At 41.0% G+C, this 17,315-nt stretch overlaps 1 protein-coding gene across 2 annotated transcripts in view; it reads left to right on the forward strand.

The window, feature by feature from the left end:
* The window catches only part of gria3a (glutamate receptor, ionotropic, AMPA 3a), a 92,652-nt gene continuing 75,337 nt past the window's right edge, over positions 1 to 17,315 (forward strand). For both annotated transcript variants that reach the window (XM_084074744.1, XM_084074743.1), the window contains exons 1-2: positions 1 to 274; positions 726 to 884. In XM_084074744.1, the coding sequence (XP_083930870.1) occupies positions 187 to 274; positions 726 to 884 (247 nt within the window). In that variant the 5' untranslated portion in view covers positions 1 to 186. The remainder of the gene's footprint in view (positions 275 to 725; positions 885 to 17,315) is intronic.

Here is a 17,315-nt window from a genome sequence, read left to right on the forward strand (position 1 = left end):
TTCTCTTAGCGGCAGATAATTGGCGGGTGTAGTTGTCATGCATTGACACATTTGCAGTGGGTCGGTGCACACAGTGAGAGAGCGGACACATCTTGAGGAATTTCTTTGGCGCATCAGCCTGTGTTCATGATTTTCCCTGATCTTGATCACGTCCGTCCAAGGAGTTGATTTCAGTTGTCGGAGAAGATGTGGTATCGCGCAAGAGCGACCGTCCTTTTCTTATTGTATTTTTCTGGGAAATCGTTTGCCGGATTTCCAAATCAAATCAATATTGGTAAGTTTACTCTCCTTCTCTGACTTGCATATTTTTTTATTAGTCTAAACCGGGTATGTTTGTACAAGTGTCGGTTTCACGTCGCACGATCACGGTTTATTTGCATAATAATTCTTTGTCAAGTTTACTTACACTGAAAGGTTAGCCTATAAGCTACTTCTGCGCTCCTTTGTGGGGTTGGGTAGAAATGGCCCTGAAGTTGAAATAATCAAAAACATAATAATGCATATCGGTACAGAAGTTTTTCAGCCTCTGCAGTGGGGCTGTTAGCTAAGATTGTCTTCACTTGCATGTTTTCTATTATAGCCGCTGACGATACGTATACTATAGGCTAATGTGTTGCATGATCTCAAAAGAAACACAGTGGCATGAAAAAGACAGGTTGTTATTTATCTTAAGCAGCGTAGATTTTGCAATAATTTGACATGATCATGTATTCTTTCATGTACAGGTGGACTCTTCATGCGCTCTACAGTGCAGGAGCACAGCGCCTTCAGGTTTGCTGTCCAACTATATAACACAAACCAGAATGTCACGGAGAAACCGTTCCATCTCAATTACAATGTCGACAACCTTGAATCCTCAAACAGTTTTTCTGTCACACATGCTTGTGAGTATCATGACACACTTATGCCATTTTATAAATGTGTTTTTATTCAATAAACAACTTCATGTAAACCTCTTGTTGCCCCAAACTGTATTTGGGATTCAGCCATAGAGCCAGCTAGCCTACCACACAGTATGCTTATTATTATCTAGATTTTTCTGAAGTTGATTGCTGTTTTTCTTTTTCTGTATTTTGTTCTAAACTAAGGGCATATTGTGAAGGTTGTCCTATGTTTTTGACTTTTGAAAGTAGCTCTATTCTGTAATGTGCAATGCCAGTGTACTTCGTTCTTTAACCAGGGAAATTGATTAAACTGGTCATCAGGGGAAGGAGATGGTTCCTTGGATAGTTCCTGTGTAGCAAAAACCACTAGTGTAGTACCATGGATAGTTCCTCTATCAACCCTCTCTCTCTCTCTCTCTCTCTCTCTCTCTCTCTCTCTCTCTCTCTCATGAACACACACACACACACACACACACACACACACACACACACACACACACACACACACACACACACACACACACACACACACACACACACACACACACACACACACACACACCTGTGGACGGTTTGGGAATGCAAAACTGTCCTCAGAGTGGTTGTTGAATCCAAATATTTTACCACTTTCCAAATGGCTGCACATCAGGCACTAGACATAATTCACCATAATTTAGGTGGTGGCTGATGGTAATTTCCCTCCTTGGCAATGAGTGTCCCACTGCCATGGTCATCAAGCAGGAGGAGGGAGTTTATTGCTTTGCTCAAGGACATGTTAGCATGAGTGATTCAGGGTAGGGAGAAAAATGCTAATATGGTATATGGAACTGCTAAACTTATTAGACACAAACATACATTGCTCCACAGCCAGAGTGTGTCAGCTTCTTCATACAGTTCAAATGATAATGCAGTATGCATAGAGGCTATCTTTGTAGCCTATTTCCATCTTGGTTGTTTATTTTTAAGTTCACATTTGTCTTCATTGTAATGAAGATTTGATCTGAAGAGGTATGTTAGGTTGTAGCTTAATGTTGCATATTGGCCTAGTTTCCCCCCAGAAGCTAATATATTTTAACTTACTTAACCATGTCAGTGAACATAATTATCATATTTAGGGGGCCAAGCACATAGTTCCGTGGTCCCCTATTGTTTTCCTTGGTTTTATTCTTCCGCCATTTTTCCGCATAATAGCAGTATTAGCCTAACCATCAACCACCAACCATGTTTTTACGAAACTCAGCAATAGGGTAGAGGGCTATGTCAAATAGCGAAGACAGGAAACCCACTACCATTGGCCAAAGGGTGGCGCTATAGCAATCAATTGAAAAATGCAAACTTTGAACAGGCATAGCTCATGAACCGTTTGACCGACCGCAATAAAACTTCAATACACATATGCGTCTCCTTATGCGGAACAAATGTGTCACTTTGACCTATGACCTCTGAACTTTAGATCTCCCACCATTTCGAATTATATGAAAAACTGTTCAAATCTATTTCTTCCAGAGATTTTTTATTAATGTGCACGAAACGTTCTACACATGAACTTTGGACATTATGTCGACCAAAAATCGTAATGAATTTCTTTCTTCTTAAAAAGCTTTTATGAGCCAATGATTATTTTAGTTTTATGAAAATTATTCTTCTGCCCCTAGCTGCATGAATGCAGAGTCACATTTTTATTAAACTTTGCAGTATGGGAGAGGGTTATTCCAAACAGCGCTGAAACCAATCTTACTCCAATTGGCCAAAGGGGGGTGCTATAGCAATCGTTTGAACTTTGAACAGGCATAAGTCATGCCTTGTTTGGCCTAAAGCCATGCAACTTGCTTACACATGTGCCTTGACTCACGAGGAACACATGCATCTGTCTCTTTGACCAGTAAGCTCCGCGCTTAGATTTTCCGCCATTTTGAGCAGTTTGAAAAACACTTAAATCCTTACACCGCCTGGGATTTTTTATGGGATTTGCGTGAAACGTTCTACCCACAATATATGGATGATCAAAAATCCCAGTTGAAGAGAAATTTGTATGTGAAAAAATGAAGCCTCCAGGGGCCAATGAATATTGTATAGGAAAGAGACTACAATACCCATATCCCTCAGTATACTGCTAAGCTGTTTCCAATGTTCATTTTATAGCTGCATAGGTTCCTCTTCTCTCTTTACAGTTCGGGGGTAGCAGTAGTTCAGGTGATAGCATCACTGTCTGTAGGTCACAAGCCTTACCTTATGCAGGCTCATTTATATTGCCATACGCAAAACTTGACCGTATTAATTAATGCATGCACACTTTATAAAGATAACATGAAATGCTACTTTGAGGGTATTTATTTTAAATGTATGACATATTTCCTTGTGAAAATAGCCAATCTACAAGCTCACAAACTTGTGGGGCATGGTTCATGACAGTGAGTGTATGCTCATCAACAGACACCAGGGTGGCCAAAGCTCTAGCTCAATTTGTAGTGTGGCAGCCTGTGAGTCAGAAGGTCAAGCGTTCGACTCCTATCCCCGGCCATGGGTTGAGGTGTCCACAAATGGGATTATTATCCCCTAATTGCTCCCCTGTGCTAAATATGACCACATCAGCTGGGTCAAGCTGAAAAGTAGTTTCCCCTGTTTGAATCATTTAAGGCCTTTATTATTATTATTATTACTAGACCATACCCGTTGGGGAATATGAGCACCTAAAGTGTGCAGTTTGGCTTATACGCTGAGAACAGAGAGTTTATCAGGGATCGAAAGTGAGTTTGTACTGTGTAGTCCATTGGTTCTGAAAGTGGGGTACGGGGCCCCAGGTATAAATGCCATGAAATGGGGGTCCGTAGCCTAATACATGTCAAACTGGGGGTACTTGACATTAAAATGGTTGAGAATCACTGCTAGAAAGCCGTATAAACCTTCTCTTATTGGGGTCCCTGGCTTATCTTTTCAAATGGGGGTCCGCGGGCTAATAAGTGTCAATTTGGGGGTCCTTGACATGCAAAAGTTTGAGAACCACTGGTGTAGTCAGTCGTGTGTACACACAAACGGATGCACATCCTGTCGTGGAGGCACAGAACACACCCGCGCATATAACAGGCGGAGCCGTTATATGCGCAGTACTGCTCCCGGTTTGGCTCCAATGGGAAACATGGCCACAGGCTGACTAAATAAGTGATTTAAACGGGTAGTTTCGCTGGCGACCTAAAATATTATGCAGCCGACCAAACCTTAAACATCCGTGCGGTTTAGAATCTACCATTAGTTTTGGGATACGATGTATACAAAAGGGTAAACAGCGGAGCCTTGGCGGACGTTCGCCCGATCGTGGAAGAGAACGACATAGAACCGTTCTTTATGGAGCTAATGTGCATCGTGTGTGGGGGAAAAAATCTGGAGTGTTTACGTAGAGAGTGGGCGGGGTCTATGGTGTTGCGTCCGCGTCGGTGTTGCCATGTCCGCCAATTGTAAGCGCTTTAGGGCCAATGTTGGTGTTATAGGGTTCGTTTGGTTTGGCCTCGTTTTCATAGACCTTGCTGGTTGTTTCTCTCGCGAAACCTGGCAACGACGCATGCGCAGTTTGATCAAGAGTCCCCCGAACCACCAAGACACCAAGACACCGCCGCCACCACCACCGTGAGGTTACTAGAATTATAGGAGGATTATTATAAACAGCACCATGACCTTCAATATTGACCTGTGAAAACAAAATGGTGGTCCTGCGTAGCTTGTTTTATATTTTAGCCTTAAAGTTGACTTCCTACAGTGCTCAGCTGTTTAGAATGCTCATTTGTTAAATGTACAGACTCCTTTATCTCAAGTTCAATCCATTCTGTTTCTATGGCTTGTTGCATATATTGCATTTTCCACATTTCCTGTTGCATTCCTTGGCCCCTGTACCCCTTATTAATTGTTATTTTAAATATTGTCTGGGGAGGGAAGAGTGTTAAGGCCAAATCAGTGCTACAGCAGTAACTCAAGTCCAAGCCCCTCTAATGTGCGCACGTTAGAAGGACACACACACACACACACACACACACACACACACACACACACACACACACACACACACACACACACACACACACACACACACACACACACACACAAAACATCTATGCTGTCAGTACTATGATGTACTGAATTGTTTTTATCTATCTGTACATTGCCCAGGTTATTTTGCATACATGAAACAGGCTCAACGTACTTGGAGGCCAGTCTATTAAGTTAGTCATCTATGACATTTTTACGGTGACGTAATGTAACGCAATATTTCTTTTTCAAATGACATTGCTGTCATATCTTAGTTTAGAAAAAATAGTGTTCTTAATCACCATCCCAAAAATAGTCGAGTTTACAAATCCAGCATTGCATTTGTGAGATAAATATAGGAAATACTTTCAATCTTTGTGTGTTTGAGACTTTGAGTTCTACCTTTAATCTACATTAGTTCAAGAAAACGCTTCTTTAGGAACATAATTGGAGTCCTTCCCATGTGCCAGATTACAAATCGCCACGGGTATAGTGCAATCATATTTGCAAAAACCCATACCTGTCACAAGTTAATTCCTTAGAGTGCTACTGTACCTGCTGTTTGAACCGCTAGAGGGAACACTGATGTATTATCTTTTTATTAGAAAAGTAATTCAATTTTAACGCAGAGGTTTAGAATACCACCAGTAGTCAACAAATTAATTGGGAAAAGTAATTTCATTGTCCAACAATCCTGGGGACTTGAACATGTGGATGTATAGTGAGTATCACAAGGATCAGAAGGTCTTTGAAACTTTTTGCTGTAGGATAAGAAATTGCATCCTTTGTTGCGGTATTTTATTTCTTGCTAAGTCAGAGTTTATCGTGGCCAGAAATGCATCTCCCATCTAAGTTAGATGCATTACAATTGAAAGAGCTCAACCATCTCACTATTACCCCGTTTTTACATAGACAAAGTGCAGGAAGTGTCCCCGTTATGACAAGTTTTTGACTAGCGGTTGTTAAGCCAAATATTGCATAAAAAAATGGAACTAACCAAATATTTTTTAAATTTGGTCCACAATTCTTAATGCCCTAAATCAGTGGTTCTCAACCTTTTCTGGATCAGGGCCCACTTGAAAATCTTGAAAGTGTAGATTTAAAGAATTTTCGGCTGCCGTATTAAGAGGTCAGATGGGTGGGCAGCGTGTATTTTAATGATCAATCCACCAATTGTGTTCTGGCTTGGATCAATGGAACGTAGCATACTTCCAATTTATCTGTATCACAATGAAAACTCATATTTCAAGGTTTTACAGAAAAAAAAATACCATGACATCTTCTTACATTCTGTATTCTGTCATAAACTTTTGTGTTTTGCCAATTATTTGGGGGCCCACTTGCAATGTCATCACGGCCCACCAGTAGACCCCGCCCCACAGGTTGAGAACCACTGCCCTAAACATTAAAGGGATCCTAGGCAACATTAAGCCTAAATAAAAAAAAATATATATATATATATATATATTGCATTTTTTTCCCTCTATCAGCCACTATATAAGGATGCTGGGGTGTTTTCCTGCATTGAAACACAGTCCTCTTTCTGAAATCCGTATTTTCCCTACTGTTTATGTTTGTCCGGGTCGTAAATGTCCGTTTGAACGTTTTACTTTCGGCTTTAAAACGCTCTCAAACTTCGTTTTTGAGGCACAGAATTTACTTTTAACACATCGGGTGCCAAACACGGTCTGAACCGTGTGTTTACTTAGTGGCGGTTCCGAAGCTTCGGTGCCGAACACGGTCTGAACCGTGATTTCAGTCTTTTTGTTTTTTTCGTTTTTCTCCGCGCGGGCGGGGCTAGAGCAGCTCTGGGAGCACCCATTGTAATCCTGCGAAGGAAGTGCCAGATCGCTCACCGGAAACACTTTTTTTTCCCCATCCGGTTCCTGTCTATTTCCTACTTTGAAACGCCTATATCTCCGAATCTGTTTCCTGTGGGGAAAAACGGTCATGCGCGATGCGCGATTCCCCCCCCCGTTGTAACCCGCGAGGGGATGTTATGGTTCCAGCCTGTAGCCAGGCTCATGGCAGAACATGAATCGATGCTTTTTTTTGCGTGGATTTGCTTGTAACGCACGCGGAAACAACAAACAGCAAAGCGCAGTCAATGGGAGAATGCTGGCACCCACGGTAAGTTGTTATGAAAAAACCCTGGCACCCGATGTGTTAAGATAGTGTTTGGATAGAATTTAGTTGTTTAACTTCATATATGTGGTCAATTTATCATGAAAGAGCCTATTTAAAAATACAAATTCAGAGAACCAGCAGGGACGGGCAGTTCCGCGAATTATATCCGAATAAAGCAACCTATTTTGGGCATGGCCCCTTCAGAAGTTCCCTTAGCTCTATGGAAGTCCCTCCTGCGTCACCCCTTGGTGGTCGGGGAAACGAACTACAGGAGGCGCGGTGTTTGTTTATCTCTGATTCGCCGTCAATGCCTTTAATGATGATCTAGTGATCTGAATATGACACGTTGCTATTTAACTATAAGTTCACTGCATGTCTCATTCTATCTATGGATTGGAACATCCAGTTTTGACATTGGAGCTACTGAGCAGAGGATGGACTTTTCATTAACCCATTCAATCTGGGAACACATTTCTGTCAATTTAGGTTTCTTTGGCTATTAAAAAATAGTAGATATACAAGATCCCCCCCCCCCCCCCCAGAAGCAATTTCTTTTCTTAAAAAAATGCTTATTCAAAGATTTTCACAATTTTCTAAATGTTTCAAAAATAGCAGATCTACAAGCTCATAGCGCTGCGCCAAGTGCAGCGCTATGAGCTATTCAAAAAAAAATGAGCTTTTTGAATAGCCAAAGAAATCTGAATTGACAGAGATGCGTTCCCGGATTGAATGGGTCAAACGATTTCCTCTTTGTCTCCAACAACAGAAAGCAGAGCATACATCAATCATTTAAAAGACAGGAAGTCATAATGTATTCAACCAACTTTTTCATTTATGTCTAGCGTAGCCCGTATGGATTGTGAGCAGAGTAAAGGAGGACACCGCATACTCTCCTCTGATTGGGTCACTATGTAACGATTGTTGCAGATCCGTGATGGCATTGACTGTGATATTGACAGCATGGGTCAATAGCAGGAAGGACTCAGTCCAGCAGTGAAGTGTGCAGTTCCTGTTCGTTTGAGTATGGACAAATCATCTATACCTCACTAAATGCAAATGTATACTTTATTCCAGAGCTTGTCATACTGTAACTACAATACAGTGAGCTTTACATTACAAATGGCAACAAAATATCAAATAGCAGAGATTACTGGCTTGAACAGTCATTGTATTATATTCGTTCATTGTAAATAGAATGCTTGGGCTAATTGTATTGTAGAGCATACTGTACATCTTCCCTGTCTTGGTCAAAGACGGCTGATGAGTTGTTCACTACAGTATGTCACCAATCTGTGACTCAACTGGAACTACTGTACATGGGTTGATGTGAGACACCTTGCCCCAGGCTAGGAGGGTTTGTGCGCATAGATGCAGAGATGGGAAGGTCGTAATGTCGTCCATTAAGGCTGGGGTCAAAACAGGGGAGAGTGGGTGGAGAAAAAGGCTCCAGCACAGTCCTTCGACTGGACTGACTATTAATCTAGTCAATGTGGAATTAAGCTGAGGCGTTGTTCTATTAAAAGTTTCAAATTGAAGTAACGACAGGCAATGGAAAATGAATAAGATTGTATTGGCAATTTCACAGCTTGTACAAAGTCCATTAAGTGTTTTTTCTGGTAGACCTGTGGTTATAGACGTAATTCGTTTAGGCATTCAGATGTGTAAGTGTTGAAAAAAATCTACCCATTACATGTTGGATAAATTGAAGAATAATTAGCAAATGCGTTAAGGTCTCATAACACTGCACTGTGCAATGTACTGTAGCAGTATATTGACAGTGTAGCAGAGATGCTTTATCACAGAGTGGTACAGGCATTCTCAAAAAACACATAATGAATTTTCTTACTGACCTCTTATACTGTATTTTACATAGCTAACAACAACATTGCTCATCACAGAAATAGATGTCCCTTTCCTCAAATTTCATTATAACGCGTTTTCAAGCTAGTTTCCAGTTTCTCTTGAGGCACAGTAAAGCTCCAGTATTACTTTAATACCACACTGGAGAGAGCGCTGAACATTTCCAGCACCACTGATTAACTGTCGCTTGGTTGGAACAGAGACATCTATGCTCAGTGTGTGACGGCTTATGAAATTGTACCACTGCTGTTAAGCTGCCTCAGGGTTCAACTGTGGGCCTTTCCAAGATTGCTGTTGTACAGTGTTTGATATTTGAATTCCACCTCTCAAGTCAAGCAGGGGTTTCACAAGGCCAAGACTTCTGTCAATACCCTGATAATGAATGCATTACCATGGTCAAAACATGAATATCTGTCCTATAACTACACAATGAAGCTCCAAGATGTGGTACAAAGGTTAACAACACCCGTGGTGCAGCCGGCTTTGTCGGGCGTCTATGCGAACACAATTGGCCCGTGTTCGGGGGAGGGAAGCCGGGCGGGGAGGGGGGATATCGGTCATTGCATGTATATTCCTACGGGCTGGGACTGTCAGCAGGGAGTGTTGGGCAGGAGGAGTAGGACGAAAGATCTATGTCCTCCCGGTGGGGGCTCCTCCCTGCCAGGTGAGTCAGTAGGATAAAACAGCAGTGACATGACAACACAGAAATGTGTGTGGGGGGGGAATTAATTGGCATAAAGACTAAATTGTGGAGAAAAAGGCAGTAAAAAAATGATTGGCTACTCTAAATTAAAAATTAAAAAAAAGATAACAACACACAGGGAGATAATGGGATACGTTTAGGGCTAAGGCACCACTAGTAATGTCCAACGAAGTAATCACAAGATGATAGCATCCCAGAATATTTGAAAACATGCCAACATGTCTCCACGATTACACGATGCACATTCATGCACACTGTCTTTTCCGTACAAAGATAATATAAAACCCATCCTCAAACTCGTTGGCTTTAAACCTGCTTGCACTGTGCTCTGTTCTGAATGTAGTCAGTCTGAACATAGAATTAAATTAAGGAAGCTTTCAAGAAAGCAGGATTGGATTCTCACTGCTTGCGTGGAAGAGTAAGTGGTGTGGGGATCTTTGGCCCACTTGAAGACAGCTTGAAATAGCCTCTGTTCTTTAAGGCATAACGTGGCATGATGTTTACAGTGTGACTTGTGTTAGTGTTACTGTTATTTGAATTTTCCTAATAGAATCTTTGCTTTTAGGGATTTAGTTTGTTCCTAAGGATTGTCGGTCCATGTCACATTCACACGAATGGCTTAGAATATTTTGGGGAGAAAATCCTGTTTCTATCTAAACTATCGTAGTACCAATTAAAGAAGAGGCTGTTAGAAATCACTTGAAATAACCGCAGACACTGGTGTTGTTCAGTCAAAAATAGCCACATGTAAGTACAGTACAGTATGTGTCAACTATTATGTCTGAAGAGGACATCTTGTTATTTCTCACTTAATCCATCCACACCTCTTCTAGGCTGTCCAGGCAGCAGTGCTGTGGATAATGATGCTGTGAAATGGCAGAACTGTGCTTTAGTTGTGTTGGTTACTGTAGCTAGTGGGATGTGCTGTGCCCCCATAATACTGCATCAGAAAGTGCTTACATGTCAGAGCGACAGTGATCATTACTGACAAGCCACAATGATGGCAGTGAGGCACAATATTCCTGTCTTACACAACACTCTTAATCATGTGCCCCACAAAGCAGCACTGCCTTGGAAAGCTGCTACAGTTCACTAAATGTTTCCTAAACATTATTTGAGGACAAGCTATGAACTACATAGACTAATAATAAGCAGTTCAACCATGCCGGCGATGCACTGAATAATTTGGAGTTGCAGCTTTTCAAAGACTTGCAGGCACTTCATACTTAAGTCCACTTCATAATTGTATTATGAATTGTATTATTATTTTATTATACATAAAGGTGATTACTATCTAAATGTCGTTTTACAATATTTTGATATAAATGTATGTAACTATTTGTGATATAGAAACCGCTTACACTGTACTGTAAATATGTGCTTGCATGTGCTTCAATGTGCACAATGGTACTTTACATGGCACAATGATGGAATGTATGATGAATGTAAGGATTACTGAACTGTGATGATGTCATGAACGTAGCAAGTACAACTCCAGGTGAAGTTTTCATGTTATATTTCAAGGCTGTAATATGCAACTCGAGCAAGGAAATGTCACCATCCTGACTTTGCAGCTACTATTTTGCATGCCAAATGATTGAATCTTTCACTTTCCTCAAAAGCCCCACGTATCATTTTTTCATTTTGGTATAAGTTGTTTACAGTACACATGACAGTATGATCACTTTCCACTGTCACGTTTCTGCTGCAGAGCATACAAAATTCACTTACTTGAAGAACATGACTGTATAGAGCATGCTCTATTCCCCTGCCTCTTGTTAAAATGGTCTGGGGCTCTTGTTCCTGCAGCATGCAAAGCATGTGTAGGTGGAATTTACCAGCGCTTCTGCACAGCCCTGGTGAAATTTCCATATAAGAGTCTACTGGCCCTGTCTGTCTTTCACTGCTGCTGGTTTCCTCCTACGATGTTGTTTTAGTACAGTATGTGTGGGCTGCATACAACAAGTGGTTCTCAGATTAGGGACAATCCAACTTAGCAGGAGGTGATTTTAAATAAGCAGCCTCACCATTTAAGCATGATTAACCGAGTTTAGTAAATGGAGGAACCTACATTTTTCTTACATTTATATGTAACCATGAATCATGATACCTGAGGAGAAATGCCCCTCAACCTTCAGTGCGAATAATGCATTCCCTGTGCTCTCTCTTTATTTGCTCAACTGTGAGCGTAATTAAACATCCCCGACAGTAGTTCTTCAGAAAACATCCAGAAATACCTATGCTTGCTTAACAACACACAGTTTATTTATACAGTATACATTTTTCAGCTTCAGATAGTGTTTTGTCTCACTAGGTAATTGTATCAGGGTTTTATGGTATGGTTGACCAGCGGCAATTCATCACAACACAACTGATAAATAAGACAGTACATCCTCCTATGCATTTGGTTTAGTATGGAATTTTCAGGGCCAATTTTTTTTTGAGAATAGCCTACTTTATCGTCAATTTTAAAATAAATGGGACCATAATTTAGCAAAACGCATATCCTAATGATTGAAAGCAGACTTTAAACTAGCGACTGGAAGCATATAGAATTTATGACAATTTTTATTACGGTAAGAAAATCTAGTCTAAAGTTTGTCAAAAAACCCATTCACTTGCGTTAAAATAAATTCTATCTGACACCGCAGGTCGGCGCAGGGTAAAACAGCGCCACTCTGGCCATTTATAAGCTTCCGTGTCGGCCTCATCGTAAATATCCAAGACTTTCCCCTTGGTCTCCGCCAGGTCAGGTAGGCTATTGTAACCTCCTGGTGGCACTATAATAGGCCAATTTGAAAAGGGTGCCATTTCTTCTTAGGCCTTGCACGACAATCGGACACTGCATTCATGATTTGAGGCATTTTGTTAAAAACATTTGTTTTGATAAATTAGACCTGCTGGTGGCGCTATAACAGGCCAATGTTAAAAGGGTGGCATTTGTTCCTCAACATAGTGTGAATGTGTGTGCAAAGTTTGACCGCAATCGGACGGTGCGTTCATGATTTGCAGAATTTTGTTCAAAGCAAGGCAATAAAAGAATAAAATGCAAAAATGCAAAAATAATGCAAACTTTAGATGTCAATCTTAGACAATCAGGATGGAATATGAAAAATCAAACAGATCTGTCTTGATCACACGACTATAGAGATCATGTGTACCGATGTGCATGAAATTTGGATACAATTGGAAGGAGTAGTATAAAATAATGTGTTTTACATAAGTCGGCCTCCTGGTGGCGCTATAAAAGGCAGATGTGAAAAATGCTGGGCAAAGGTTTTTCCTTGACCTCTAGGGAGTGTGCATACAAAGTTTACACAGATCGGTGCAGTTATAGGTAAAAACACGAATCGGCCTGTTATAGCGCCACCATGAGGCTGATTTGAAAATTGGTATTTCTTCCTCGGCCTAATGGGAATGTGCGTGCAAAATTTCACGGAAATTGCATGCTGTGTGCATGATTTGAGGCATTTTGTTCAAAACGGAGCACTCCTGCAAATTTTTGAAGACATTTTTAGCCAATGGAATATGAAAAATCTGAAAGACCTGTTTCGTTTAATGACTGTAGAGATACTGTGTACCGATTTGTGTGATTTTTGGACAAAATCTGTAGGAGTAGTCAAAAAATATGTTTTGCACAAATCGGCCTCCTGGTGGTGCTATAAAAGGCCCATGAGAAAGATTTGCAGCAAAGGTTCTGAATTGGCATCCAGAGAGTGTGTGTGCACTAGTGATGAGCGGGTCGGGTTTTTTCATGACTCGGCCCGCCCCGCCCCGCGACGGAACCCAACCCGCCTCAACCCGCCCCGCGAACCCATATATAAATCTATGGCTCAACCCGCCCCGCGACCCGCGATTTTTTTTTTATTCTGTAAAATCATGGTTAGAAAATAATCCCCAAGTGTATTCAAACTGTTTTATTGTTATTATTCTTATTCTTATTAGGAATAAAGACAAAACAAGAGCATGTGATCATTTTTTATTTTTTTTTGCGTGTGAGAGCGGCTGACCCGCTGACCCACAGCCCGCATAATTGCCTCTGAAATTCTGACTCGACCCACCCGCGCCGCGGGTTACGGGTCGACCCGCTCATCACTAGTGTGCACAGTTTCGCTGCGATCAAGCCAACAGTGCCGGAGATTAGCTGGTCACAGACGGACGGACGGACAGGGGGTAAAACATACTTTCTCGCCATGCCTTTCAACCTGGCGGAGACAATTAAACACAATAGCAAAAGCTACAAAGTTTCTGTAAAACAAAACACAAGGCAAGAGACAAGTATTAGCTAAAACTGTTCATACTGTATTCAGAACATTTGCTATGAAATTCGATTTGATGGTTAAACCACAAAGGAGAGAGAATCCTTCAAAGAGTAATGCAGCTGTTGCCGCTGTTATCAGCTAAACCTGCCCATTGAACTTACAAAGCTGTGTGTTGTGTTCAAACCACCCTCTATGAAAATTATGGCAAATTGATCCTTCTGCACGCAAAAGCTGCTGGGTAGAACTTTCCAGAGAGCATTTGTGTCTCATGTACTCAGTCCTCCTCTTTCACTCAACATCATATCAGACCCTCAGACATCCCCATGTTTCTGGGATCAGCCTCGACACTTGCCCCGGTGAACATGCCTTGCCTCTCCACCTAGATGACCACTTTAGTGAGATCAACTCAAGGCTTACTTCTCTCATTACCTCCAGAGTAGCTCAGAGGACTAGGTTTTTAACACAGCTATAGAAAAACAACCTCCCCAGTAGGTAACAGTGCACACATAAGCAGATTATATGTTAATGTCCCAGAGAGATATGCCACTGTCCTCACAGTGCACAAACACAATGATATTGCACACTCCCTCTGCGCTCCTAGTTCTCAGTGACTCCTTTCCGTTCCTCCATCATATATTTATAAGTTCTCTGTGCAAGGTGTTCACCTCTGTATTACCTCTGTCTTCCTCCAGTTCAGACCCTTCTGACAGTACTTCTTGCCTTCTTATATACTATGGTTCTCAGCAGTGGTGTAAAATAACTAAGTGCATTTGCTCAAGTACTGTACTTAAGTACACTTTTGAGGAATTTTTACTAAACTTTTACTTCTACTCATTTCAGAATTATTTTAAAACTGTACTTTTTCCACCACTGGTCACATGAATAACGATAGATTTTCTGACTTGCCTGTGGTGTTACCTTTTTAGACAAGGACAGAATTAGACTCAGAATCAGCTTTATTTGACACATTGCAGGTTTACAGGCGTAAAGAAGTGGGTGAAATTATTTTTTCCCGTGCGTGCGTGCATCGCTTTGTTGTATTTCTGGGAGAAGAGGGAGGATAGAGGTAAAGTGAGAGCAGAAGGGAACGAGATAGAATCAGGTTAAATAAAACGAATAAAGATGTATACAGATAGCATATGTGATAGCAGGCATATGATGATTAGAAGAACATTAGCATAATATGCAGGTGTGTACATGTATGTTCTTTTAGAAACAGCTGCTACCAGGTTGTGTGTGTGTGTGTGTGTGTGTGTGTGTGTGTGTGTGTGTGTGTGTGTGTGTGTGTGTGTGTGTGTGTGTGTGTGTGTGTGTGTGTGTGTGTGTGTGTGTGTGTGTGTGTGTGTGTGTGTGTGTGTGTGTGTGTGTGTGATTTCCTTCACTCCATTGCCTTCAGCAGTAGAGCTTTGAGAGTTCACTTGGTAGACTGGGCGACATGGTGCACACTGTACAGTACCTGCAGGTCCTTCCCTCATATCTCTGAGTTGTGCAATATGCTCACACAACCAGATGCCTGTATGGGATTAGCCCTCTGATTTCAAAATCTCTATGTTTTCTTGAGTGTCAGGGCTGCTGGGACCGCTGCATCCACCCATTAAGTTTAACGAGGTGTCAAGAGCAGGAGTGAAACATAGTGAGAGAGAGAGAGGGAGGGAGGGTACTGTCTGTGCTACCGATGTCTGTCACAAAGGCAGGTCTGATGGAGAGGGTGTTAATTAGATCGGGAAGTGTAAGAATGATGTTAGATGCTTAAGATAAAGCTGCTTAAGATAAAGCCATACCAAAAATCATTATACAAAATTGCCTAAAAACATATACTGTACAGTATTTGAAAATATATTTTGGACCATGGAAATACTTTTATGATCTACTGTAATTCAGATATATTGTGGACAATATATATTTTCATATAAATCATCCCCAAAATATTTGGCCATTTATTAGGCTATAATGTTGCCTAATATATTTTTTATATGTTAAAACAAGGGGAGGTGAAGTAAAAGGCTTGTTTTCATGCGTGTATGCCTGGGTTAGAGCTCTGAACAAAGGTGCACATACATTACAGTACTGCACTGCAGCGTAACGGCCCATGGTTTTGCTTCTCACATACAGTTAAATAAACGTGCTTCCCTATTACAGGCCATGTGCAGACAGTTTTTGTTTACCAGTGCTGCTTCATGAGCCCAGATGTATGATTTTATTAGTCCAGTAGGAGAACAGGCTGCCTATTTAACCATGACAAACCAAAGCTGCTGTTGCCCATTTTCAGCATATAATTGGTTAGGGAGAGCCATGCAGCATTCTTTATTATGACCCCTTCTGGATACCATGAGATATTTATTGGGGAAAACAATCATGGCTGTGCCATGTAAGTGAATCTGGGACAGGATGGCTCCAACAGTGAATGGTAATTCATCTGCTGTGACATTTTCTAAAATTCCTGGCTCTCAAGCCTCCTCAATGGGGACAGCGTGAAATGGAGAGTTTGATACATTCAATTTAAAATCCTACATGTCTTGAAAATGACATTAATCAAGCAATATGAATAATGATGTTGAATAATGAAATAGCAGTAGATTCTAGACAATGTGTGCCCATGGACCATCTTCTACTGTATCTCTGATTATAGCAAGTAGATACAATTCTTCAATTATTTTCTTGCAGGTGTCATCATTGTATCAGATTTGCATTGTTAATAATGTCAATATTGTCATTGTCTATATCACAGTATATCGCACATTAACATAAATAATTGTTTTGCTTTTATGGCAAAACAATTCCATCTGTGTGGACTTTATGGCATTTGTAAGTTGATTTTCATAATCCAATGGTTTCCTCAAAAATCAAGTAAACCACGGTATACTTGGCTGCCAGTAATGTCAAGTATCCCTTGAGTAATAGTCAATGGGCTAAACATGCTAGACTACCATTATTTAATATCATGTGTTCACGTATCATGTGTCTACATGGCATAGTGAAGTGGAACAGGCTGTGCTGTTGCTGAATAACATGCAGCGTTGAACCCCAAAATCATGAGATCACAGAGTCATCTTTTCTCTTTGTTTCCAGCCTTTATCCACATGAACCCTCGCAAAGTATATCGAGTTTAAATGGTTACAAGAGCCAAGGGTTTCCTAAATATTACCTCAAGATTCATTGGCTGTAATTCCTTTAGAATGCACTCATCACTGAACAAGTGATGAGGTACACTGAAACAGTCTGACACACCGACTATTGATGTCAGGGAGCAGCCAGATGGTCAGAGGTAGTGGCCCCTGGGCTGGGTTCACTGGGTTCACCAACTTGTACCTTAGTTACTGCTGCCATTAAAGATGAGCAAGGAAAACCAGAGCCAGGCAATTTGTACAATTTATTATGTACAAATAAAATAAAAGATACTTACACCTTGTTAGACCAAATGTCTAATGCGTGGTTATAGCCAAAGCTCATTGCCATCAGCCC

This window comes from Gymnoscopelus microlampas (assembly GCF_963454915.1).
Source record: "Gymnoscopelus microlampas genome assembly, chromosome: 12".
NCBI classification, from domain to species: Eukaryota; Metazoa; Chordata; class Actinopteri; order Myctophiformes; family Myctophidae; genus Gymnoscopelus; species Gymnoscopelus microlampas.